The sequence below is a fragment of the Vulpes lagopus genome, chromosome 12 (assembly GCF_018345385.1).
Source record: "Vulpes lagopus strain Blue_001 chromosome 12, ASM1834538v1, whole genome shotgun sequence".
Classification (NCBI taxonomy): domain Eukaryota; kingdom Metazoa; phylum Chordata; class Mammalia; order Carnivora; family Canidae; genus Vulpes; species Vulpes lagopus.
This window is the reverse complement of record NC_054835.1, coordinates 3014168-3040920: the sequence shown is the minus strand read 5'-3', so window position 1 is coordinate 3040920 and position 26753 is coordinate 3014168. Positions and strand designations below refer to the sequence as shown.

The window sequence follows — 26753 nt, the reverse complement described above, 5'->3', positions numbered from 1 at the left end:
TCCTGCCCTTCCCTGCCCAGACTTGCAGCTCCTCTCAGGCCTGGGGCTCTGCTCATCTGTATAACTGAGAGATAACCCCCACCCCATAGAATTATGAAGCTACCACGAGCTGATGCACATAGCAAGATTAGCATATAATAAATACTCGAGAAGAGGAAGCTCTTGGTTTTGTTGGCCTTGACAGTAAGTTATGCTCACAGGGGCAAGACCACATCCATCTTGTTGGTTGCCACATTCCCACTCCTGGCTCTGTGCCAGCCCATGGGGGGTGCCCTCAGATGCCCCTCTTTGGGGTGACTGATCATTTGGAGCTGGGCCAGGCTGGGAAAGGGAAAGGAGAGCCCAGTCTCCATGGGAGACCCTCCTCAGGCTGCCCACACCGTGGGCACCGTGCACACCTCCTCCCGTCTCCCAGCTCTCCAACCTTGCTTGAAGTTCTCCAGATTGCGGAACTCCACCAAGCTGTTCCCATAGTAGTAGTTGGTGACATAGATCCTGTCATCCTTCGCGGAGGGGTCCTTCATCCAGGCTCCTTCATGGCGTCCATAGCTGTGATGTCTCACAGGGGGGTCCACGGCCCGCAAGGTGCCCTCACAGCTCATCTCTCTGCCTGCAGGGAGTGAGGGGTACTGCATCTGGCACTCAGACCCTAGGCCTCGAGCCAGAGCAACAGCCCCAAGAAAGTTTATCTGGGTCTTACCTACATCCCTCCCGGTATTTTCTCTGCAGCCTTTCCCCCCTTTCCTGAGGACCAAAGCAATGTTTGATTATTGTAGAAAACAGAACATTCAGCAAAGGAGAACGAAGAAAATAAAAATCATGAAAAATGTCATTATCCAAAGAAAAACTGAAACATGTTGTATTTCCTTCTATTTTTTTTCTTTGCATATACAGTCATGTGGACATACTTTAAAAAACTGTGGTTCTTCTGAATATATAGTTTTATGTATCCTGTTTTTGCCCTCCACTGAGCAATTTCTCACATCATTAATGGGTTTTTAATGATGTGATTTCAAGGCTCTACCAAGCCACCAGACAGCTCTGCCCCAGTCCCCTCAGTGTTAGACCTTCAGATTATTTCCAGTTTTCTGACATTGGAAATGGGCTGTGGGGGGAGCCAGATAAGTGGTAGCTGCTGTCCACATTGCAGATGGACCCTTTAGGAAAGATTCCAGGAAGCAGAATGCATTCATACCAAAGCAGGGAATGGGTTTAACAATACCTTGTTATCACAGGTATCAAAGGTGCCCTCCAGGTCGGTGATTTAGTGGAAAATATTTCTACTGAAAGGCACAAGCCAAAGCTACAAACGTGGACATAAGAAAATAAAGAAGTGAAAATAGTTGCTGGATTGGATGATGGGATCCTAGGTGATGTGTTAGGAAGGATTTTGTTGAAAATACTGTTTGACTAAATGTGCTCAGACTTTCTAGAAAGGATCAAATAGTACACATTTTAGGCTTTCCAGACCATATATGTCTGTCCTGTATTCTTTTTTTCTTTTTTTTTAACAACCCTTTAAAAATGTAAAAAACTGTTCTTTAAGCTCAAGGGTCATAAAAAAACAGGCTGCAGGTTGGATCTGGCCCAGGAGCTGTACTCTGCTGACTCCTATGAGGCCTACTCACCTTGGCTTGGGACATCTGGGTGTGAAGGTGGCTTGGTGGGCTGGGGCTGGGTGGTGGGAGTCGGGGTGGGGGTGGTGGCTGGATCTGAACTGGGAGTGTCAGAGGTCAAGTCTGCTCCTTCTGAGGCCCTGGGCCCAGCCTCATCATGTTCTGCTGAGTTGGGCTCTGGTGGCCTGCCCTCCAACCTGGGCGGCAGCTGTTCCAGCCAGGAAGTGCTCTTGAGGGCGTTATCTGTAGAGAGAGGACCTGTGCTCATGTCCTGTGCGGCTGCCCAGGATCCTCCCCAGGCCCACCTGGCTCCCAGCTCCGGGGCCATGGTGGAGAGAAGAGGGGCCTTCACATCTTTCACTCCTCAGGGTGAAAGGACTCAAAAAGTAGGTGGTAGGGAGACTTTGTGGTCAGTAGACTGGCTCCAAGGCCCCCAGTTGAGTGATCTTGGCCAACTCCCCTTCCCTGGTGGGCCTCAGCCTCCCTTTCTATGAAACAAGAGTCAAAAGGCCCACTGTGTTATGCTATTGTGTTGATCAGAGGAAAATGTATACACCTCACTTGCACAGGTCCTGGCAAGCATGAGGTGCCAAATATGAGACCCCTGCCCTCCTAAGTGTCAAACACTTTATACCAATTCTTTCTTTCTTCTTTCTTTCTTTCTTTCTTTCTTTCTTTCTTTCTTTCTTTCTTTCTTTCTTTCTTTCTTTCCTTTCTTTCTTTCTTTCTTTCTTTCTTTCTTTTTCAAGAAATGGTTCAGGTTATTATTTTTTTTTAAAGATTTTGTTGATTTATTCATGAGAGACACAGAAAGAGAGGCAGAGACAGAGGCAGAGGGAGAAGCAGGCTCCATGCAGGGAGCCTGATGTGGGATCCGATCCTGGGACTCCAGGATCACGCCCTGAGCCGAAGGCAGGCACCAAACCATGGAGCCACCCAGGCGTCCCTATACCAATTCTTTCATGTCCTAGACTCAACTCCAGGAGGCAGAAACCTGGCTCCCATTTTATAGACTTTCTCCTGGTCCTCCCCTCTGGAACCCAGCCTGCAGTTCCTCTCACCCAGTATTTGCCATTTCAGGCAGGGAGGGGGCAGGCACAGCCAGCCTCCCGTCACCTCCGGACCCCAGGTGTCTGTCTCTCTGTCTCCTCATTCATCTCCTATCTCTGATCTTGAGGCTGTCTGGGCACCCCCGGACCCCATTTCTCCCACCCCTGCTGGCAAGGCCTTTGCTGATAGGATGACTTTTTCAGCTCCCGTGGGACCTGTATGGGGCCATCTCTGGGTCATCCCTGACCCACACACTTGTCTGGCTGGGATGGATGGGGTCTGGGTAGGGAAAACAGGAAGAATCAATGCCACATAGCAGGGCACAGAGCTGGGGAGGGGTCTGAGGCAGGCTCTGTAGCCCACTGATCTGGGTCCCCGTCCCACCAACTCGCTGTGAAACCTGGAGCCAGTCTCTTCACCTCTCTGAGCTTGTCTCCTTACCTGGATCTAGTGGAACAGCATGTATGAAAGTACACAGAAAACCTATTCCAGGGACAAAGGAAAGGGGATGGTGTGGCCCTCAGAGGATGAGGCCCTTTGACTCCACGACAATGACCCAACTTCTTCATTTTCTTTCCCTGCCAGGCTTCCTCTTTGCATAGGATTCAGCCAGGCTCCATTGTGGGGCAGCCCTTAGGGATGGAACACACCCTCTAGGGCGGCCTGGCCTTGGCAGCCTGCCAAGGGCTTTGTTCCCACGGGCCTCACTGGCAGAGCCAGATGCTTGCAGCTGTTCTTGGGCAGTGCCCAGCCAGGGGTCAGAGGCTCTGTACTGTGGCCAGGCTGAGCTGGCAGGACTCAGAGCCAGTAGCTAGCACCAGGGGCTCTGGGAAGAGGCCCCTGAGCTTTGAGAGACCAAGAATTTAGGGAGGGGGGGTGGCTCTTGAAGACCGGTCCCTCACATTTCTATCTCCTGGCCCCTTAGACATGGGGTAGACAGAGGGCCTCAGTGAAAGGGGTGGTCAGCAGGACCCAGGTGGGGGAGCAGGCTTGGACACCTCTCTGGGACATGAGAGGGGAGCAGGCATTTGGGGAGGGTCTCAGAGGAAGAATCGGGAGCCACACCAGTGGGGATGGCCCTGAAATTTGGGTACTCTTGGGACTTTTCTCTCTCTCTCTTTCTCTCTTTTTTTTTTTTGGTTAATTACTTGGTTGCCCTTCACTGTGATCCCCCATGGATTATAGGAAAAATACGAGACTCTGTGGGCTCTACTTTGGGAAAAAAAAGAAGTGGGAGACCATCCATTCCAAGGCCACTCTGGAAACAAGAGGTGCTCTGAAGGCTGCACATCACTTCCCAGAACCCTGGCCTGGCTCCATAGCCCATGGGGCTCCCACCCCACCTGTGGCTGCCGCCTGGTCATGGGCATGTTTTTTTCCCTACTGGACTGCGATGCCTGTGTTAGGCAGATCTCTGGGGAGATCTGGCATGCACCTAGCAGATCCTCAGCAAATCTCTGATGGAAGAAGGGAAAGTCCAGGAGGGGCGGAGGCAGCTCAAAGTACGGGAAAGGAACTGGGTGGGCCTTTGTGTGGATTCTATTATTTCGTCCCAACGACCCCACGAGGAGCACTATCCCATCGTGTGGATGAGCACTGTATACCAAGAGGCAGTGGAGCTGAGATCTAGAGAAGACACTGGCTCCCCGGAGGCTACATCCTTGGGGTGTAGCCACCCATTAGCAACCCCCGACTCCCTGCCCTGTCCCTCCCAGGGTCTAGTCCTTCTCCAACTCACCGGCCACAGCCTCGGACACCTCCTTCCTGCCTGCCTTGTAGTAGGTAATGCCTCGGATCACGGCCTGCTGCTGGGCCAGGGTCCGGGGCTTGGCTGTGGGCAGGGGGAATCTGCCCTTGCCACCTTCCTTCCTTGGCTTCTCTGCCTTTAGCAGCTTCTCCTTAGGTTTGGTGAGACCTTGGTCAACAAAGCTCTTCTGCATGTTGCTGTATTTGTTATTGTCTTTGCCCTTCCCTCCAGCTGTGTCCTGAAAGAGAAGGGAAATGTCAATGTGGGGAGGTGGGAAGGGTGTCCTGGGAGGTCACAGAAGCTCAGCCTGTGGGGACTGGAAAGTGGTCATGCCGCTCCAGGCGGATCTCAGGGGCTCATGAACTCATGGCTTTCCTCCCATAGTGGCGATAATCCTGACTGGGGCGTGCCTTAGTTTCCCCATTCAGCTCACCAGCTTCCCTGCAGGCTTGAAGCCCAACCTGATAGGTTAGGTTCCTGTTCCATTTCCAAATCCCTGCACACTCACCCTCCCCGCCCCCAGGGTGTGTGTGTGTGTGTGTGTGTGTGTTACATTATACTGGTTAATTACCTAAGGAGGTAGCTGATCATAGGGGCAGCTTCCCATCCCTGTCTCGCTGGCTTGTGGATCTTCATTTGTGGTCAGGGGAGAGGTTCTCAGGCCCCGGGGCAGGGTGACGATCCATCTCAGTGTGCCCGGAACTTTCCCAGTGTTAGCATTGAGAGTCCTACAACCTGGGAAACCCTTTGGTCTCAGGCAGAATTGGATAGTCGGTCCCCAAGGCCACTGCCCTCAGTGCATGCGGTTTCTAAAGTTCTGTAAAGTTCCTTCTAAATGCCTCTGATGCCGGCTTGGCACAAGAACACAGGCCCTGGTGACATCACCCATTGTTAGGCGGGAGATACGGCAAGTACAGTATCTAGACCTTCTGTGCTGTGGCCAAAACAGCGTTGCTTTGCACCCGTGGACCTGACCTGGGGATGAGCAGGAAGCCTGCCCTGGGCCAAGGCACCAGGCTTCCACCCTGTAGCAGCACACATAGAGTGCCCCATCATCACAATGTCAGCACAGGGGCTGAGGGGCTGAGATGAAGAACAGGGCCCGCTGGTCATGCAAGCCCATGCTCCAGTCCCTGGGCAGCGACCCTCTCTCCCTGTGACCTCACCCTCTGCTTCTTCATCTGCCAAAAGGGCACCAATGGGCCCTCTTGCAGGTGGTCATGGGATTAACTGAGATAATGTCTGTAAGGAAGTCATGTTTAGGCTTCAGGAATCCAATTTTGAGGATGTTTGGATTCCCCACACGAGACACAAGGCTGCAGTGGGGAATGGAGCGGCCGCGGCCAGCAGGTGGGTGGCTGGCCTCAGGGGCTCGAATGGCATTGGGATCAAGCCTGTACTTGCGTTTGCCAAGCACACGCCCTAGTGTGTTTCTACCATAGGAAGGAGCCTCTGTACAATTTGCCCACCTCTAGGGAGCTTCTCGTTATTGGCCCTTTTGGCAATTTTATCTGCCTAAGGGAGGGCCTTTTTCAAATGTGCATAAAGGCGTGTTATATATCTTGGGTGGTTCTGCCTGGTGTCTCTGCTCACTGTGCTCAGAAATATGGCATGTCTGGGTGTTTGCTGTAAGAATCATCCACCCCGGATTGGTTGATGAAGTGGTGTGAGTCTGTAGGGTCCCTGACGCATTGCTTACCTACCCCTGAGCAGGCCTGACCCCGCCAGCAGCCCTACCACACTAGGGGAGGCTAGAAGTGGTTTTGCGGCAGCCCACCTGGCTTCCCAGGGCCAGGCAGGGAGGGTCATCTCTACAGCTTTGTCTCTACTAGTTTGGAAATGGGAGTGAGAAGGCCACCAAATGCCTTCCCCAGCACACAGACCCCTCATCTGGATCCCCACATCTGTTCCCCGTTTACCTCTTTCAACTATGTGTGCTGCACTGCAGGCACCCTTACCCCCCATCTGGCCATGGGCCCTCCAGCTGTGCCAACCCTCAGCCCTACCGTTGGGACTGAGGTCTTGCCACACTGTATTCCTAAGCCCACCCACCTCCTGGCCCCATCACCAGAGCCATGGCCTCACCTGAGCCTTGCTAGCAGGGCCGGGGGCTGGGGCAGCTGCTGAGACAGAGGTTGCGTCCTTCTGCAGCAGCTGGAGGCCCAGGCTGGAGAGCTCCTTCTTGATGCCCATCATGATGGCCGAGTGATTCTCATAGCGCTTCAGCTGCTCACTCAGGTGGCGCATGCTCTCCTTCACTACCTCATTCTCCCGGCTCAGGTTCACCTTGACGCTCTGTAGGGCAGGACTCCAAGGTCTTTCTAGTCTCCTCAGTCAGCTACCCCCCAGCACCACCACCCTGGAGGGGATATCCCAGCTTCTGCCATCAGGCTTCACTGCCCAGTCTCCTGAGCAGGGCCCAGGTATAGGTTTTGATAGCAGCAGCAGGCATGGATGGATAAAGCATGCTGCCAAGAGACCATGTAATTATTAATGTCTTATTTAAAAAGTGAGTGAGTGATGTTTTTCCTTTGAACAGAGGAAGCCAGTTCCTCCCGAGTGAGACTGTTTTCTCCACCTCCACCCAGAGATAGCAATAAGCTTTTTTTTTTTTTTTAAGAGTTATCGCTTAGTGAACAGAAGCAAAGCACAGATAATGCAAAACAGAAGATAATTAAAAAATCATTTCTTTGTGGCTACGGAAACCATTTCTGATTTGTTCCAGTCACAGCAGACATACCCTCCAGATCGTCTGGCTCACAGTTATTTAAAGTGAGTTAACATTTCCTAAGATTATAGGAGGAAGGGTCAAAGTAGGATAAATCCAGAGCCAGTGACAGGAGAGCCTGGCATGTACTAGGTGCACAGAAAATCCTGGTGCACAGTAGAAATCCAACAACTGATATTCTGCTCCCATGTTGGCAAGGACCTGGCACATAGTACATACACACCAAACACTCTTTGGATGACTAAAGCCACTGTGACCCCAATTTTGAGTTTTGTAAGCAGTTAATCTCCCACTCTTGGGCACAGGATGCCCAGGTGCCCCCTCCCTCCAGAAAGGAAGCTGGGAAAGGAAGCCCCCACACCCACTCCTGGCAGCTGCATGTCCCCAGGCTCCAGCAACCCAGCAGGGGCCGGATGCAGGAAACAGGCAGAGGCCAGGCCACGTCAGCAGAGATGTGTGCCAGCAAACTTTGAACCTGCAGCCTGGATCCCCACGATTGCCCAACTCTGTCACTGCCCTCAGGCGGCAGTCCTGGCCACCTGCCTAGCCCTCCAGCACATCTGCACTGACCAGAAGACGCTCAGCACCTCTGCCTCAACTGCAACCGGGTACTGGGCCAGCCATGCGGTCTTAAGCCCTGCCCCAGTAGACCTGGCCAGTCCTGCACTTTTGTGTGGCATTTTATGGGACTTGTGACCTTGGTATTGTACAATGTGCGAGTCTTGGTCTTAGTGAACTGAAGGCAACTGCAAGTTCTTGCCAGCCCCCTCCACATCCTTTTCATGCAGTCAGCTGGTGCCTCAGTTTCTCCACCCAGCCTTCCAGCCTCCTGTAGGCCCATGACCCCCAGTCAGACCTTTTTTCCAGAGTGGGGACCCAGAGGCCTGCATCTCCTGCTCCCAGTTCCCTGCTGGAGTCTGGTTTTTAACAGCCACTGGGGTTAAGGTAGAATTGCTCAGACCCCTTCAGACCTGCCCCTTGGCCCCAAGTGTTGACCCAGCCTGGCTCCCAGGTAGACCTCTGTCCTTACCTCTTCCAGTGTGTTCATCTGGGAGGCCACCTTGTGGACATAGGCATGCACTTTCATCAGGTCCATGCTATATAAGGTACCTTCCAGGAGATCCACCATGGACTGTAGCTGCCAAGGAAAGGGTACAGGTTAGGGCAAGGGCAGAGCACAGGATCAGGCACAAAGGGTGCAAAAGGAGCCCCACCACTTGAAATAGCCTGCATGGGACGTCAGCACCCACTAGACCCAGCTTGCTAATAATCATCACAAGAAAAGCAATAGATTCCATCTTCTGAGCACTTACTATGAGGCAGGCACTGTATGAGGGGCTGTAATAGGCTATTTCACTTCATCCTCATTACACAAGGTATGTAGTGAACGCTAGAGGAGATCATTCTGCATGCCTGGGATCCTTCTCATTTGTTTCTTGTGCCCATACTTGGCTTCCATGTGCCTTCTTGACAGCCTGCATCTGTGACTTTCTTTAAAGAGACGTTATGTCCCCAAACTGCCTGAGAGAGTATGTTCTCCTGGGGCCGTCCTTAGGCAATGCCTGACAGGTGCAGGCATCCAAAAGCCCAGCTCCCTAGCCCCAGTGGGGACAACTGAGCGGTCATTCACACTCCAGCATCCCCTGGGGCTGGGGCTGGGGCTGGGGCTGTAGCTGTAGCTTGGCCTGAGCCCACACCTTACTGGGCTTCCTACTTTTTCCACTCCCACTTCTTTTACTTTGGTACCAGCTTCTCCTGGGAACATTTTCTTTCTTTCTTTCTTTCTTTCTTTCTTTCTTTCTTTCTTTCTTTCTTTCTTTCTTTCTTTCTTTCTTCTTTCTCTCTCTCTCTCTTTCTTCTTTCTTTCTTTTTAAAGATTTATTTATTTATTCATGAAAGACACAGAGAAGAGGCAGAGATACAGGTAGAGGGAGAAGCAGGCTTCTTGCAGGGAGCCCAATGTGGGACTAGATTCAGATCCTAGGATCACACCTTGAGCCAAAGGCAGACGCTCAACTGCTGAGCCATCCAGGTGTCCCAAGAACATTTTAATAATACATCACTGGAACATGAATCATGTGCCTTAGAGTCTGCACCTAAGGACCCAAAAAAGACAAGGTCTGAACAACTTTTTTTTTTTTTTTTAAGATTTTATTTATTTATGAGAGACACAGAGAGAGAGGCAGAGACAGAGGCAGAGGGAGAAGCAGGCTCCATGCAGGGAGCCTGATGTGGGAATCGATCCGAGGACTCCAGGATCACACCCTGGGCTAAAGGCAGGCACTAAACCGCTGAGCCTCCCAGGTGTCCTTTTTTTTTTTTTTTTTTTTTTAAAGGAATCTCTCTGCCTACCGTGGGGCTTGAACTCACAACCTCGAGATCAACAGTCGCATGCTCTACCAACTGAGCTGGCCAGGCCTCTGGACAAGGTCTGAACAACTTTTTATCTTTGTCTTACAAAATAAGAAACTGCAGCCTAGGTGAAGTGACTTGTCCAAAGCCACCTATTTGTTAAATGGTGGGGCTGGTGGTAGAACCCAGATTGGTATAAGCCAAACCCCCTTTGCTATTGTGCTTTACCCGCTTGTGTTCAGATGGGAAAACTGAGGCTAAGAAAAAGGGAAGAGCTTGCACAACAAACAGGTCAGTGGCAGATACTGTGTCGCCCTTGTCTGGCCCAGGGCTCCTCCCTGCAGCTGCCCCTCCTCTTCCTCTCTCCACCCTGTCATTAGGACATGACCTTCCCTCCAGATGGCCAAGATGCCAGTGAGTGTCAGAGAAACCATGGCACAAGGGGCTGGCTGGGAAATCAGCATCCACCAGCTTCTTGAGAAGGGCAGTTCCTCCCACCTACCCTCTCGCATGGCCCCACTCTGAGCCCTGCAGCATTTCTCAGGGTTTGAGCAGGCCAGTGTGCCTGTTTGGCCCTGGCCAGCTGTTTCCAACACAGTTTTACTCCCACTCTCCCAGGGGTGTTCAAACTGTTTAAAGCCAGGGAGCCTTTCTTTGAGTAGACATTAATCAGTAAAATGGAAAAAGGGAGTGGAGAAGTCTTATGGAGGCAGGGATTGGACCTTGAGTCTTGTCTGCTCCCCTGTAACCTTGCTCAGACCCTGAAGAGTTACTCAATACCCCTTGTGAAATGAGACAATAGGGCTGTGGTAAGGAACACTAGTGTGTGGACAGGGCTCAGCACGGAGTGGACACATAGCAAATGCTTTGTGAGTATCAGCAATAACGATACCATTCCAGGGGGTTATGGGGGATCCTCCCAGCTTCACTCTGTTGCCTTCATGGCTACCCAAACTGGCTTTCTAAAACACAGGTTTGACCCTGCTAATAACTTGCCATGGTTCCCCACAGCTCATGTGTGGCTTTGCACCTCTTAAACCTGGCATTGGAGCCCTCCATGGTCTGCCCCTGCATCCTCTTTTTTTTTTTTTTTAAAGATTTTATTTATTTATTCATGAGAGGCACAGAGAGGGAGAGAGAGAGAGACAGAGACAGAGACACAGGCAGAGGGAAAGCAGGCTCCATGCCAGGAGCCCGACGTGGGACTTGATCCTGGATCTCCGGGATCACGCCCTGGGCTGAAGGCGGCGCTAAACCGCTGGGTCACCGGGGCTGCCCCCCCCCCGCCCCCCGCATCCTCTTTAACCTCAGCAAATGTTTCCTCTGGGCCAGGCACCAAGGACAACGAGGACTAAGACACAGCCTTCACAATCCTTCACGGGCTATGAAAGAACAGGGAGAATCAGAGAGGCACTCAGACCATTAACGACTGGGTGCAGACCCTGTCTAGGAGCAGATGCGGATTAGTGAAGTATGCCAGGAGGGAGTTTTGCTTGAGCTGAGCTCTGCAGGAAGAACATAAATTAGGCAAAGATGGCAGGACAAGGGCATTTCAGGCCAAGGGAACAGCTTGTGCAAAGAGCCAGAGGTGTGAAGAGACATGGTGTGTTGGGATCACGCTACTCAGAGTGCGGTCCGCAGATTAGCGCCAGTCCAAGCTACTTGTTACTGAGCTGTGATAAAATAATTGCTAAAAGCGAGGGTAGACTTTTGTAAACTCTCAGGCCTCTCTGACAGAGAAATTTTTTTATCTGTTGACTGTAATAGTAAAACATTGGACTTGTATTTTACATGCCTGTTTTTGTTTCATTTTTCTAATACTTCATTTTTATGGCACTTTCCAAAAGTGCTGATTCTAGTTTTTTAAAAATTAGTCCTTCACCACAGATAATTTGAGAAGCCCTGTGTTAGAGGAATTGACAGGTGGCCAGTGGCGCTAGAGCAGAGAGAGGGCAGGGAGCCATCCTGGGCCACATCTATTCCACTTGCTCTCACTCATAATGCTCTCCTTTCTTCTCTACCTGAGGGACTCCTACTCATCCCTCAAAGCCCAGCTCTTTTTTTCTTTTAAGATTTTATTTATTTATTCATGAGAGACACAGAGAGAGAGAGAGAGTCAGAGACGCAGGCAGAGGGAGAAGCAAGCTCCATGCAGGGAGCCCGACACGGGACTCGATCCCGGGTCTCCAGCATCACACCCCAGGCTGAAGGTGGCGCTAAACCGCTGAGCCACCAGGGCTGCCCTCAAAGCCCAGCTCTAATGGGGTGCCTGGGTGGCTCAGTTGGTTAAGCGTCTGACTTAACTAACTTGGTTTGGCTCAGGTCATGATCCCAGAATCCTGAGATCGAGCCCCACATCAGGATCCCTGCTCAGTGGGGAGCTGCTTCTCCCTCTCCTGCTCCTTCTGCTTTGCTGTCTCTGTCAAATAAATAGATAAAATCTTAGAAAAAAAAAATCTGTTTCTAAAAAAAAAAAAAAACCCAAAAATCCCTCCTCTGGGTTCCCATGGTCCCTGGGACATCAGTGAGTCCCAGCACCAGTGACCAACTATTGGAGTTAGGAGCTGTGTCCCCAAGAGACTGGGGATTCCTCAAGCGTGGGGCCATGTCTATCTAGTTCATGTCCAGAAGGAAAAGGAGTGAAGAGGTAGGTGAAAAGCATGCACCTGCCACCTATCTCCCCAAAAGTGTGGCTCTAGAATCCTCTCCCTCCTACTCAGAGTCATGCAACTAAGACCAAATCACAGCTTGAAGTTGAGTTCTTAGCTTGAAGGAAAGGGCTAGGGTAGAGATAAGGGGACACGGGTGTGCCCTGCTTCCCCTCCTCCATAGGGGTCCCTTAACCTCCTCTCCTGGGGGCTGCCCATAGAGAGCCTCCTGCTGAGGCAGGAGGAGCCAAATCTAATGGGAGGGGCCTCAGCCCTGTCCCACACTGCCTCTAGCCCCTTCTCTTGGGGTTCTCTGGTTACCTCTCAGGTACCTGCCCCTGCACCTACCATATGAATGAGACAGAGTATCTTCTCTTCCTTCTACAACACCACCTGATGAGTCACTCCCATTGCTACCCCACTCCAGTCCTATAAGGCTGAATGAAAACCACAATGGCTGCTGTGCACTGGAAAGACCTAAGGGACAATGGGCTCCAGGCTAAGAGCTGCCTAGGGACCCCTTCCATGGGCAAGGAGACATAGCAGGGAATTCTTGAGTTCAAATCTTAGTGCTGCCAGTTTCTTGCTGTGAGACCTCAGGCAGGTCACAATCCCTCTCTGGGCCTCAGATTCCTCCACAAGCTGCGACCAAAAGTTCCCTCACCAAAGGATCGTGACAAGGATTAAATTAGCCAGAATTTATGAAAAGGTTTTGTGTATCCTTGTGTAAACTATACTTACAACTTAGTTATTGAGAAGTGGACTTGAGCAGAAGCTGGATTTTTTTCCTATAACTTAAGACTGACCTATAGCCTCACTGCCTAGAGTTTGCAGGGTCCTAGTAAGGCCCCAGGGAGATAGTGTGGTCCAGAAACTGGAAGGTTAAGAGAGAACTTGGCTTAAAATTCAAACTTATGCCAACTTCAAGAGTTTTGTGATCCATTTAGTTGCTATAAAAATAAAACTAAAGTTAAATTGAAAGAAAAACAGTTTTAGGGGCGCCTGGGTGGCTCAGTCAGTTAAGCATCTGCCTTTGGCTCAGGTCATGATCCTGGAGTCCTGGGATTGAGTCCCTAAATGGGGTCCCTGCTGAGCGGGGAGTCTGCTTCTCCCACTCTCTCGGTCCCTCTCCCAACTGCTTGGGGGCACTCTCTCATCAATCAATCAATCAATCAATCAATCAAATCTTTAAAAAAAATAATAAAACACCTTTAGCCAAATGTTGGAGACCATTTTTCAGGGGTCTCTTGCTTTTCTGCACGTCTTGCATGCAGAGGCACTGACTATCTTTGTTCCAGGACATCTTGATCTATAGGGAACAGCCTTGAAACACAGAGAGAGAGTGTTTCCCTCCAGAGTAGGGAAGGTGTGTTCAGTGCCCATTATAAAAAATTCGGATTCTAAAAAAAAAAAAAATTCGGATTCTCTGAGCTTGGGGCTCCATTCCTGAGAAATACCCCAATCTGTGTGTGCAGGTGCTATCTGGTCTTCACTGTGTCACCCTATAGGAACTGGTGCTGGGAGAATCAGCTCAAGAAAATGTAGGTACTCTGGCTGCTATGAGTAATAAAGTCCTTTGTCTCTGACCCAGCAGGCTTGTGTCTTCTGCCAGCATCCATGAAATTGGCTGGCTAACTTGTTAGCTTACAAGTATGGTGACATCTCAGTCAATTTCACAGTTCTTGATACCAAAAAAGGCAAAATGGATGCTCAAATGTTTGGAAGAAATTCTACAAGAAAAGGATACTGTCAAAAGACACCAAAAATCATCTAGTCCATTACAGAAAGGAAGAAAGGAAAACAAGGTGGTTTAGAACACATGCTTTGGATACAGCAAGATGTGGTTCAAATCCCAGCCTCACCAAGCACTGAGCTGGGCATGTTATGAATTGCACAAAGGCGCCTGGCTGGCTGTGGGACTGTGATCCAGCCTGCGCAAGCCTATTCAAGGCCGGGTCCTGGTGGCAGGCCCTGGCCTGGGTCTGTGTTGCCCAGAGGTGGTGCTTCTTTCTGATCTGCCTATAGAGGTGGCTAGGGGTAAGGTAAGCATAAAATTCATATAAAAGTATGGTATAGACCCAAGGCTACATGCCATTATGTGAGAGCTTGGGCTAGTTACCTAACTTCTCCAAACCTCAGTTTTCTTGCCTATACAACGAGAGCAGTGATCGCACATTTCAGACCGGTTTAAGAATTCTGAGGAAAAAGGTGTGTCAAAAGAGTTTAGCATAACATTTGCCATGCAGGTGGTGCTTGAATATGCTAGATGTTCTTATTGCATTAAAAACAATAAAATGCTACAAACTTTAAAATTTAAAATACTATCTTCAGGTACCAACAGATGAACTGGCTTGGGTAAAATACAGTACAGTGAACTTGATAACAAAAGATTATTGCTTACTTTCTGTTTTCCGTACTCCACCAAAGGCATGACCTTTGTCTAGTTGCCTCCTATGTCCCCAGAACTACTGCCTGCCTATCTGGTAGGAGATGCTCTGTAGACATAAAACAAGTCTGCATGAACAAGCCTGCATTTTGCAGATCCGCCAGAGCTCAGCATAAGCTAGCCCAAGAATGCTGCCTCCATCACTTACTGGCTAGTGGTCTTGAGCAAGAAGTGGCTTCCCCTCAGGGAGCCTCTGTTTCCTCCCCTGTGAAATGGGATAACAGCGGCACCTACCCAGAAAGTGGATTTTCTGTTGGAAGGACAGCCTGCCACCAAGCCCATACTAGGTACTCATCCAGGAGGCGTTCCCTCCTTTCCCTCCTGCACAAAGCCTACCTTGAGGAGCTCCGGTGCCTGCTTCTTGAGCTTCTCCATCTTCCACTCGTTCTCACAGGGATTGAGCGAGGAGGGTGGTGCTGTGCAGGAGCAGCGGCAGTCAGTTCCCGAGCTCACCGTCTCCACAGTGTAGTAATCTTCTACCCGGGCCTGCCCACTGCGCACGCGGCTGCAAGCATCCTTGCTCAGCGGCCGCATGATGCACTTACAGCGGCAGTCAGAGCCCTCCGAGGTCATACGCACCTGCTCCGTGTCACCAAACACCTGCAAAAGGGACTCAGGTGAGCCAAAGGCCCGTGTTGTGGTGAGGAAGAGGGTAGAGAAGAAGCCAGAGGGGACAGGCAGCAGAATCTAAAGTCACTGGCCTTGGTGGACAGGGTTACAGACAGCTGAGGGGCTAGCAGCCCTTTCGAGGAAATAGAGTGAAGTAGCTTTAAGGTAATAATACTAATGCAGATATTATTGACCACCTCAAAAAACCACTGGCTATTCCTCAGTACTTAAACATAGAATTGGGGCGCCTGGTTGGCTCAGTTGGTAGAGCATGCAACTCTTTTTTTTTAATTTTTAATTTTTTAATTTTTTAAAAAATATTTTATTTATTTATTCATGAGAGAGAGAGAGACAGAGACAGAGACACAGGTAGAGGGAGAAGCAGGCTCCATTCAGTGAGCCTGATGTGGGACTCGATCCCCGGTCTCCAGGATCACACCCTGGGCTGAGGGCAGCGCTAAACCGCTGAGCCACCTGGGCTGCCCAGCATGCAACTCTTGATCTCAGGGTTGTGAGTTTGAGTCCCACATTGGGCGGATAGATCTCCCTCCCTCCCTCCCTCCCTCCCTCCCTCCCTCCCTTCCTCCCTTCCTTCCTTCCTTCCTTCCTTCCTTCCTTCCTTCCTTCCTTCCTTCCTTCTTTTCTTTCTTTCTTTCTAAGATTTTATTTATTTATTCATGAGAAACACAGAGAGAATGGTAGAAACATAGGCAGAGGGAGAAGCAGGCTCCCTGTGGGGAGCCTGAGGCAGGACTCAATCCCAGGTCCCCGGGATCACGACCCAAGCCAAAGACAGATGCTCAACCACTGAGCCACCCAGGTGCCCGAGAGATTACTTAAAAAATGTTTCAGGAGCCCCTGGCTGGCTCAGTTGATTGAGGATCCCAACTTTTTTTTTTTAATTATTTATTTATTTATTTATGATAGTCACACACACAGAGAGAGAGAGGCAGAGACACAGGCAGAGGGAGAAGCAGGCTCCATGCACCGGGAGCCCGATGTGGGATTTGATCTTGGGTTTCCAGGATTGCGCCCTGGGCCAAAGGCAGGTGCCAAACCGCTGCGCCACCCAGGGATCCCGGATCCCAACTTTTGAACTCAGATCTGTGAGTTCAAGTACCACGTGGGGTGGGAAGCCTACTTAGAAAAAAAATCGGGCAGCCTGAGTGGCTCAGCGGTTTAGCGCCACCTTTGGCCCAGGGCGTGATCCTGGAGACCCAGGATCAAGTCTCACGTCGGGCTCCCTGCATGGAGCCTGCTTCTCCCTCTGCCTGTGTCTCTGCCTCTGTGTGTGTGTGTGTGTCATAAATAAATAAATAAATAAATAAATAAATAAATAAATAAATAAAATCTTTAAAAAAAATCTTAGGGGCGCCTGGGTGGCTCAGTGCGTTGAGCGTCTGCTTTCAGCTCAGGTCATGATCCCAGGGTCCTGGGATGAAGCCCTGCAATGGGATTCCCTGCTCAGCGGGAAGTCTGCTTCTCTCTCTCCATCACCTGACCCTGCTCGTGTTCACTCTCTCTTTGTCAAATAAATAAATAAAATCTTTTTAAAAATCTTAAAAAAACAACAACAGGGAATTACCAATTACCATAGGACCTAATAGTTCTACCTAGAAGTGAAGACAGGTATTCAAAGACTTGTACGTGAATATTCAAAGGAGAATAATTCACAGTAGTCACAAGGTGGAACCAACCCAAATGTCCATCAACTGATCGATAAACAGAGGTGGTGTATTCCTCCAATGGAATATTACTGAGTCACGAAAAAGAACAGAGTACCGACACATGCTACAACACAAATGAACCTTGACAACATGACACTGAGTGACAGAAGCCAGAGACAAAAGGCCACATGTTTAAAAAAAAAAAGGCCACATGTTATATGACTCTGTTTATTCATATCCAGAATAGGCAAATCCACAGACAGAAAGCAGATTCGTGGTTGCCAGGACTTGGGAGGGGGAAAATGGGGAGTAACTGCTTCATGGGCATGGGGTTTCCTTTTGGAGTGATGAAAATGTTCTGGAACTAAGTAATGGTAATGGTTGCACACATGGTGAATGTACTAAGTGCCACCGGATTGTGCACTTCAACACGGTTAAAACAGTAAACGTTATGTGTAGTATATCATGATAGTAAAAGATATGAATGAAGACCTTTCGTTGGGCATCTATTACATCCCAGTTTTCATATGCATCACACCCTTTAATAATACCTGTGTATGCGGGGGCCTAGTTACCTCCAAAGTCCTTACCCTGGCCTTTACAGCCTATGTGAGCTGAGTGCCTCCCCCAAATCCTTCTCATGCCACCCTTTCCTTCCTTTGGGTCACTCCACTCCAGCCTCAGGACCTTTGAAGATGTGGTACCCTTATTCCGAAACCCTTAACCCCCTGATATTCTCTTGGCTCATCCCCTCATGTTACTCACACAGCACCTCCTCTGAGAAGTCTTTCTAGACTACTCCCTTCCCCTTACTCTTTGTCCCCTTATCTGGTGGCTTTGCTTTTCCTTATTATATCTATTATTATCTGAGTTTTTTAAAAAAATATTTTACTTATTTATTCATGAGAGACACACAGGGAGAGGCAGAGACATTGTCAGAGGAGAAGCAGGCTCAAAAAAAAAAAAGAAAAAAAAAGGAGAAGCAGGCTCCTGACTCAATCCTAGGACCCCGGGATCATGACCTGAGCTGAAGGCAGATGCTCAACCACGGAGCCACCCAGGTGTCCGCCATCTGAAGTATTATATCTGTGTTTGCGGGATCCCTGGGTGGCGCAGCGGTTTGGCGCCTGCCTTTGGCCCAAGGCGTGATCCTGGAGACCCGGGATCGAATCCCACGTCGGGCTACCGGTGCATGGAGCCTGCTTCTCCCTCTGCCTGTGTGTGTCTCTGCCTCTCTCTCTCTCTGTGACTATCATAAATAAAAAGTTTAAAAATATATATATATCTGTGTTTGCTTATTTTTCCCTTATTCTACTGAAGGAACCATTAGCGACAGGGACTTTGTCTAGTTCTCTCCTATACCACAGAATGGTGCCTGCCTGGCCCATAATAGTTGCCCTGAAAATATATATTGGATCAATGAGCCTGCATTTTGCAGACATGCTAGAGCACAGGGCTAAGAGCATGGCGTCTTCGGCCTGAGCCAGTAGCTGTGAGATGGTAGTGCCACTCCCCTAGCTGGCTCAGCCAGCCCCTCCTGGGCTCCAGGCTCTGGGGACACAGCTCTTCATGGCTCAAGCAACAAACACCCAGGCCTCACGGTTACTCAGCTTGCACTGGAGCCAGAGGAATTCAGGTGAATTCATGGCTCCGTCAGGCTTTCTGCCAATCCCAGTGCCCTGGAGTGTCCCAGGATCCTCTGGGGAAGGGGCCATAGGTACTCCATTTCTGTTCTGAGCTGTCAGACACCTGTTCGAGCCTCTTGCCTCTGTTGGATCCTGGGTGACAGCTGGAGGTACAGAAGAAATAGATTGAGGTACATTCTTTTTTTAAAAAAAATATTTTATTTATCTATTCATGAGAGACACAGAGAGAAGAGAGGCAGAGCCACAGACAGAGGGAGAAGCAGGCTCCACGCAGGGAATCTGAGGTTGAGGTACATCCTTGAGCAGATCTGCTATGGGAGAAGCCAGCAGAGTGGACTCTGAGAGCACAGAGGAAGACACCCATACAAACTTCTCTGGGAGGGCACCCTTGGGGGACGTGTCTAAGAAGAAGGACATTCCAGAGAGGGCAAATCAGATATGTAAAGATTAAAAGGGGGCAGCCTGGGTGGCTCAGTGGTTTAGCGCCACCTTCAGCCAGGGCCTGATCCTGGAGACCCAGGATCGAGTCCCTCATCGGGCTCCCTGCGTGGAGCCTGCTTCTCCCTCTCCCTCTCCCTCTGCCTGTGTCTCTGCCTCTCTCTCTCTCTCTTTCTCTCTCTCTCTCTGTGTCTCATGTAAATAAATAAAATCTTAAAAAAAAAAAAAAGATGAAAAAGGGCCTGACAGTTGGGGGCCTGGAAGAGGTTTGCTCTGGCTGGTGCTTGCGGGGACCCTAGGGTAGCAGGAGGTTAGGCCAGGGGTGGCAGAGACCAGCTCATGGAGAACACTGACAGCTGGCTGAGGATCTTGGCTTCTTCCTGAAAACACTGGGGAGTCATGGAAGTGCTTTAAGCAGGTGAGAGCCAGGTTCAGAGCTGCATTACTCGAAGCTCACTTGGGCTGCTTCGTGGATAGATGGTGGATGGAGGAGGCAAGCCTGGGGCACAGAGTGCTGGAGGAGACACCTACTGAGAACTCACAATGTGCTTGGGAAGCATGGGGCAGTGGTTAGGCTCACGGCCATGGGCCACCTACAGCTATGTGTCTTGAGCAGATTACTTAAACGCTGTGCCCCAGTTTCTTCATCTATAAAAGGAGGCTACCACTAGTGTCTACCCAACAAAGGACTGTGTGAGGAATGAGAGACGGGATATCAGGAATACGCTCAGTCCAGTGCCAGGAGTCCACAGCATAGTGTGTATATTGTAGCTGTTATTATTACTAACAATGTTTCTGAAAGGGGGTTGTTTATGGGCTCATTTCTCCATGTGGATGAAGTGGTAGATACTCTTAGCAGTGTCCTACAGACGAGACCACTGAGCCTTGGAGCCATCAGATGACTTGTTCGAGGGGATTAGAGCCCAGTGTGGGTAGACTTCCATTCTCCTGGGGGATGAAGAAGGTGGAGAAGGAGGAAGCTATGGGAGGAAGCTTTGTCCTGGGCCCTCTGTGGGTGGGGTATACGCTGATACTACAGGGTGATTCTCTCCTGCCTGTGACTGCTGACAGCAAGGCTAGGGGTCCCACATATTCCTTAGATGTTGGGGCCAGTGCCTCATGCCTGCCTTCTCTTTGAGACTACTGGACCCTCTTTCCAGCTCTGCCATGGACCTCTTGTCACCGCTCCCCCAGCAGGCAGATATGGTTGTGCTCTGTGTGGCTGGGTCACAGAGGCCTCCTCCTGGGGACCTATCATCCTAGCGTCTACCCTCACCAGCAGCAGCCTCCATATCAGCCTGCAACATTCTTTCTGTCCTCAGATGAGGTGCTATGTCCGAAGAGAGGGCAGCCAAGGCCCTGACACTGGCCAGGAGCCAGAAGAGGGCCTCTGCTCCCAGCCCAAGCTGCCAGGATCCCATGCAAGGCCCTTCCTCTGGTGATTACTAGAGCCTCTCGTGCCTGACTAGAGGCAGCAAAGGACTGTAATGTGGATCCAGGCCCAGACTCAAAACCCAGCTCCTCCCTTCCCCTGCATGGCTTTGACACTTCTGAGTCTCTGCATCCTCCTCTGTAAAATGGGGAGGATGTTTGCCTCATAAGCTTGTCCTGAGGCTGAAATGAGTCAGTGCATGCAGAGCACCTGGCACCAAACCTGGCACAAAGTAACTGCCATCTGAGTGGCCGCCAAAACCCCTCCCTCATGTCAGCATGTCATTTTCTATCTCTCCTTCCTCTCATCACAATGCCATCTTAAAGAGGAAAAGTCTGAGCATCTGAGAAGATTAGAGGTTTGCCTAGGGTCACTATGAACGGCTTGACTCCAAAAATTTGGTTTACTTGCTGCTCCTTCCATGACTCCCCATCATTAGCAGTGAGGGCTTCTCCAACAACTGAAGTGTGATGAAGAAGAGGGCCTTGGGTTGGGTCACAGGGGACAGTATAGGGCCTGGGGCTCCCACTGGGCCTGGCCTACCCTGCCCTGGGCATAAGGGCTGGAGCTGTTGGGAAGCAGGAAAGTCCCTGCCTTAGCGCCCCCACCTCTCTCTACAGCCTCACTTAGCACACTCTTCTGTCAAGGATAAAGGGCAGGTGGTTCGAGCTTAAAAACATCTCTAGGTATTTGCAAGGAAATCCTACAATGAAATGGCAGGAGGGCATACTTCAGATTTTTCTGAAGAGAGATGGATAAAGCTGGCCACAGTGGGAAGAGGGGAGTTCAAGTAGTGAAATATTCTAGAAATGAGCAGATTCAAATTGTGTCACTCTGAGGTGGAGTCTTCCCTCTTCTCTCGTGGCCTACCCAGACTTACTAAGAGCCAGTTTCCATATCTTCCTGCAGGCAAAGACCTCTCCTAGAGCCCACTGCCAGCTGGACACCTCCTTGGACGGCACAGGACCCCTAAACTTAAGCCACCCAAAACTGGAACCAGCATCTTTTCTCAACTGATGTCCACCTACCCTCCCACCCAACCCAGATCTCTGAGCCTTCTTTTTACACTGGAAAAACCCTTAGTCATGTTCTTCCATGTCTTTATCCTAAATATTCCCCATCTCTATCTTTGGCTCTCCTTTTCATGACCACAGCTTGAGTTCAGACCACATTAACTGCTTCTAGGGAGACAGGAGTCACCTCTCTGCCAGTTTAATCTCTCAAAAGCTCCTCTTTGGTGATCTGTTACTTTCTTGCTCCATGGCTCCCTGTAAACTCCATGAGTTCTCAACTGGGGGTTGTACCTTGGAATGACCTGGAATGCACGTGGAAAATGCAGGTACCCTGGCCTTAACCCACACTTCTTAACTCGCACTCTCTGGTTTACACAAGCTATCTGGATGTCCACTGAAAGCTGAGATTCCAGGTTTCTCCAAACTCCTCCATTTGACTCTTTTGACCTTCAGTGTTCAAGCTTGTCAAATGGAAGGGGTGGGCGGGGGGGAACCACTGAAGCCTCAGAGTGTTGGCAGCAGGGTTGTGTAAGATTCTGGATTTAAGTGCTGGGCATGGGGCTTGGCACAGAGGGTGTTTCTCAGTACTTTGTTCTGGGTGCCCCGGCCAACGGGAATGTTGAGGCAAGAATTTCCCTGTGGAGAGACCCTGCAGGGCCTGCCCAGGCCCTATGCTCTCTGTACAGGAGGACTTCATCATTTGTATCCCCTGTCTGCCCTGAGCCTGTTTTCAATTATAGCTACAGGCGGAAACTCCCAGAGTGGAGGCGCAGCGACACCTAACCCCCAGGGCCAGCTTGGCCTAGAACATCTGATCCAGCTTACAACACCTCTGCCTGCCTGCTTCAGCCTCTCCACTCCCCTGGCCCAGTTCCCACAAGCCTTGGCCTTCCCTCTGTCCTTGGGCCTCTGGTCAGTGGCAGGGATGACCAAAGACCCCCTTCCCCCATCTGGATGCATGGAGGAAGTGAGGCACCAATGGGGAAACTAAAGTAGCAATAGGGAATTCTCAGCCATATTCCAAGGACATACAGCAGAAAGCAAGCTACCAGGTGGTGCCATGCCTGGGATTCATGTAGTTACCTGTCTGTCCATCCCAAATTCCAAGCTGGGCAGTCCCTCAGAGGGGCCAAGGAATCTGTGAACCCCCTCTCCCATTCCCATTGCTGGACAAGCACTTCCCTAGATGAAAACTCCAAGTCCTGTTTAGGAGACCTTGCTATAAACACGAAGTTAAAACATACTGAGCGAGAAGCTGCCTGAGACCACAGAGTTCTGTGGTGAGTACTGGGGTTGAGTGCCCCTTTACCCATGAAAGTATGGGGCAAGAGGGGGGATTGGACCTCCCAGGAGTAGGAAGCCTGAGGAAAGGGCCAACGTAACCCTTTAGGGCCCTAGATAAGATAGACTACAAGTCCCAGCCCTTGTAGGGCTCTCCCCCTCCCCCACCCCCAAATTGGACAGGCTTGGAGAGGAAGGATGGTTATGGGGGAGGGAGAGGGTGATTATGAAAACAGCTCTCCCTGTAGAGCCAGCAGGAGACCGGCTGTGCTGAGGAGGAATGCAGAGTAAATTCACCCATCACTTGATTTTTATTTTTCCCAGCTGGCTGAAGTGGTGTGGGGTGGGAGGTGTCTGAAGGAGAGCTGTGCTGTGTCCCCCAGCTGCTTCATCCTCCAGACTCTAGGGTATGCCTCCCTACCCCACCAGCTCAAGCTTGCCCTGGGACAACTAAATACACACACACACACACCCTAGCAAGTGTTTGGCTGACTCACTACATAAACAGGGTATTCGGTTTTCTTTGTCTTTGCTTTGTTTTGAGTGCTAGCCCTCCCCCACAGGCTCTACAGCCCTCTGCATGGCTCAGAGGATGCCCAGGACCAAAGAGTACTCCCAGCCAGAGAAATGGGAGGGGCAAAGCATTGATCAGGTTATGTGGGGTTTTTTTGCTCACTCTTCCCCTACCTGAGCTAGGTCAAGGAATCCAAGAAGGTCCTGCACAGAAAGGAAGTTGGCAGACATTTTCAGATGGGGTGACGCCAAGAGGCAGGTAGTGACTTGCCCAAGGTCACACAACCAAAGAACAACAAAGGGCCAGAACCCAAGTTTTTTGAACCACAAGCTAGCGACTTCTCTATACACCCTATTTCCAACATCTGTAAAATAGGAATGATACTCATTCCCTTCTTGTCTATGGAGCACATGGTCAGGACTGCAGCTCGCCTGTTCTCATACCCAGAGCTGGATCTTCAGGATGTGGGTCTGTGGGTGCCTAGTCTCACACACTTACCATGTGGCTAGTGACTTCTGCCCTTTACCTTGCCTGCAGACAGTGCAGCCTCACCTTCTACCCAGGTAAGAGGTGGGAGAGACATCAAGAAAAGCTGCTCTTTTGCTCCTATGCTCCACAAGCAGGGTTCTACCTTATTCCTGCCCCTCATTCATTCCCAGTCCCCTTCTCGTCCTTACTGGGTCATTTCCAGAAGACCCTCAAAGGGTCCCTGCTCTGACCAGCTATTTTGGGTTCCCCTAGTAAGATTTCATAGCTATAGCATGATTTATTGGGCACTGACTAGGTACCAGGTGTGGTGCTAAACATTTTCCAGGCATGACCTAGGTAAAGATCACCAACTGCAGGAAGTGGGAACTATTATTATTCCCATATTTACAAATGAGTGAAGGGAGACTATTACATATTTACAAGTGAGAACTATTATTATTCCCATATTTACAAACAAGTAAAGGGAGACTATTACATATTTACAAACGAATAAAGGGAGAGATAAAGGCCCAAGGTCACCCAGCTGAGAGGTAGAGTGGAGATCTGAATTCAGGGCTGCTTGATACCAGAGCAGATCCTTTTAGCTGCAACTGAGAAGAGCTCAGGTCCCTTTTGGAAATGCAGTGACCTCCAGAGGGTGCATTAGATCCCTGGCAGGACTACCAGAGGCCAGGTGAGTGGTCAGCGCACTAGGTTAATTGGGTGGGAACTCTGGGTACTCAGCATGGCCTGAAAGCCTTGGCTAAGGGTCTGTTGCAAACCTGGTAGCAGTTACCCAGGGGTCTGCCCCATATGGGGCAGCCTCCCATGGAAACTTTGAGCCAGATTTCCACACCGCCCCTGCCCAGCGCTCCAGGGAATCGCTCCCCTAGGGTAGGGACTGCATCTCTTGTCTGCATCCCCTCCAAACTCCCAGGGTCCCGACTTCCTGGCCCTGGGACTCAGTGCTGATCTCCTCTCTGCACTGGCCTAGGTCCCAGAGCCCTTCCTGAGACCACAGGTCCCAAGTACCCCTACCATCTCCATTGCTTCTTCCACCACGCGCTCCTCTCCCTGCGTCGTGGCTCTCGAGCCGCTTCTGTGCTGAGCCCGTCGGGTCTCCCCTCTCCTGGTCCTCCGCTCCTGGCCCACACCCTACTCGGTCCGCACCCCAGCCACAGCGCCCCCTCGCGCCCGGCTCCCCGCGGAGCTGAGCCCGGGTGGGAGAGCCGCGCCGTACCTTACTGTCAGCGTGCACCCGGCCGGCGCGCGGCGGCAGCAGCAGCAGCAGCAGCAGCACTGGCGGCAGCAGCAGCAGGGGCAACGGCCGGGGCCGGGGCCGGGACGGGAGGGCGGCCACGGCCATGGCGGGATGCGCACGGCGGGCACGGACAGCTGAGTGCGGAGGCTGGGCGGCGCGGGGAGCACTGCGAGCTCGGCGCGGCAGCCAGCAAAGCCCGCGCGGCGCGCCCCCCGCCCGGCGCCCCCTCCCGCGCCGCCGGGGCGGAGCCAGGGTGGAGGGGGCATCCCGCCCCGCCCGGCCCTTCGCGGGGCTACTGCGCCATTGGGCGGCTCCCCGAAGGGCATCCCTGCAAGGACACAAAAAAGGGTCTTGTTCCGACCCGGAACCGACAGAGTCCGGTTCTATGAGATGTGGGTCCTTGGGCGTGTCCCTTCGCCTCTTCGAGCCTCAGTTTCCTCATCTGGAAAGTGGGGGATATAGTGCTTTCCTTTTGGAATGGTTGTAAAGTTCAGATGAGCGATGTTTCCAGGGCCCGTGAGCCTTGGAGCTCTCCCAGCACCCAGACCCCGCCAGCTCTACTTTTCTGACGGCTCAGACCCACCTCTCCCGCTTGTTTCTTTTCCTCTTCCCTCCAAAATCCCTCCCGTCGACTCCCAGCTAAACTCCAGTAGCTCCTGCCGTTTAAACTCCCTCCTCCCATCCTCAGGAGGGAGCGCTTCATTTCTTCTGTTCCCAGGCAGAAAAATTTTGAAAAGAAGACGCCTCCGGTCGTCACGCAGGTTCCCTGCCCATCCCCTCGATCCAGGACGGTCTCGCTTGGGAGGTGGCTTGTTTAGGTCCTTTGTTGAGGTCCTCGGGAGCTCCTGTAACCACACCCAAGGCGGCACCTCTTTACTCTCCCAGAATCAACAGCTTTTGTTCCTGCCTCCTTCTCAAACCCTCTCCTCTCTTGGTTTCCCCGGGTTACCTTATGCTGGGCTCCTTCGCAGTCACTTTGCAGGTCCTTCTACCTCTGCACCCCAGGGTGCCAGATGGCCTTCTCTGACCTCTCAGCACTGACTCTGTAGGTGACCATCCCCTGATCCCATGACAGTTCCACCTGTGTCTGTTTACCTGCCCTTGTAAACTTCAACTGCTCAAAAAAGGAACCTTCAATTGTGCCCCAGATGTTCTATGTTACTGCTACTCTCAAGCACATCCCCCCTAATGCATATTCCTTCCCCTGTTCATTTTCTTCTTAGAATTTATCACCCTATGAAACTTTCTGGTACGTGTGTTTCCTTGTGTCTTTTATGCCTTCCCTTGTGGGAGAGATGTAAGTCAACAGTGCACATACCTCGTGCATGAAAATGCTAGCTGAGTAGTCTTGAAGTGTGGTTCCAGGACCAGCAGCCTCAGCACCTCAGCACCACCTGGAAACTTAGAAATGCAAATTCTTAGGCTCTACCCCAGATCTCAGGAAGCAGAAACTCTAGGGGATGGGGCCCAGAAATCTGTGTGTGTGGTTTTTTTTTTTTAAGATTTCATTTATTTATTCATAGAGAGAGAGAGAGAGGCAGAGACACAGGCAGAGGGAGAAGCAGGCATCATACAGAGAGCTTGACGTGGGACTTGATCCAGGGTCTCCTGGATCACACCCTGGGTGGCAGGCGGCGCTAAACCGCTGCGTTACCGCGGCTGCCCAGAAATCTGTGTTTTAACAAGCCCTCCAAAGGATTTATAGTTTGAGAACTACTACCCTAGCACAATGTCTGGTACCCTCTAACTCTGAGCTACATTAACAAGTCACGTGCAGCAGGTGTTCAGTACAAATTAGCTTCTTTCATGACTAGAAATTTGGGGACATGTCAAAACC

General features: G+C 50.9%; 1 protein-coding gene across 3 annotated transcripts in view; it reads right to left on the bottom strand.

Annotated features, from left to right (window-relative positions):
- OLFML2A (olfactomedin like 2A) overlaps positions 1 to 26366 on the bottom strand; it is a 29882-nt gene extending 3516 nt beyond the window's left edge. The window contains exons 1-8 of one of the 3 annotated variants that reach the window (XM_041725633.1): positions 26235 to 26366; positions 24896 to 25761; positions 14924 to 15187; positions 8172 to 8279; positions 6499 to 6708; positions 4405 to 4651; positions 1629 to 1859; positions 425 to 610 (exon numbers count right to left, since the gene is read on the bottom strand). In XM_041725633.1, the coding sequence (XP_041581567.1) occupies positions 425 to 610; positions 1629 to 1859; positions 4405 to 4651; positions 6499 to 6708; positions 8172 to 8279; positions 14924 to 15187; positions 24896 to 25021 (1372 nt within the window). In that variant the 5' untranslated portion in view covers positions 25022 to 25761; positions 26235 to 26366. Of the gene's footprint in view, positions 1 to 424; positions 611 to 1628; positions 1860 to 4404; positions 4652 to 6498; positions 6709 to 8171; positions 8280 to 14923; positions 15188 to 24693; positions 24863 to 24895; positions 25762 to 26234 lie in introns of those variants that run through there. The other 2 variants (XM_041725635.1, XM_041725634.1) reach the window with 2 other exon arrangements.
- Between the last annotated feature and the right edge of the window lie 387 nt (positions 26367 to 26753).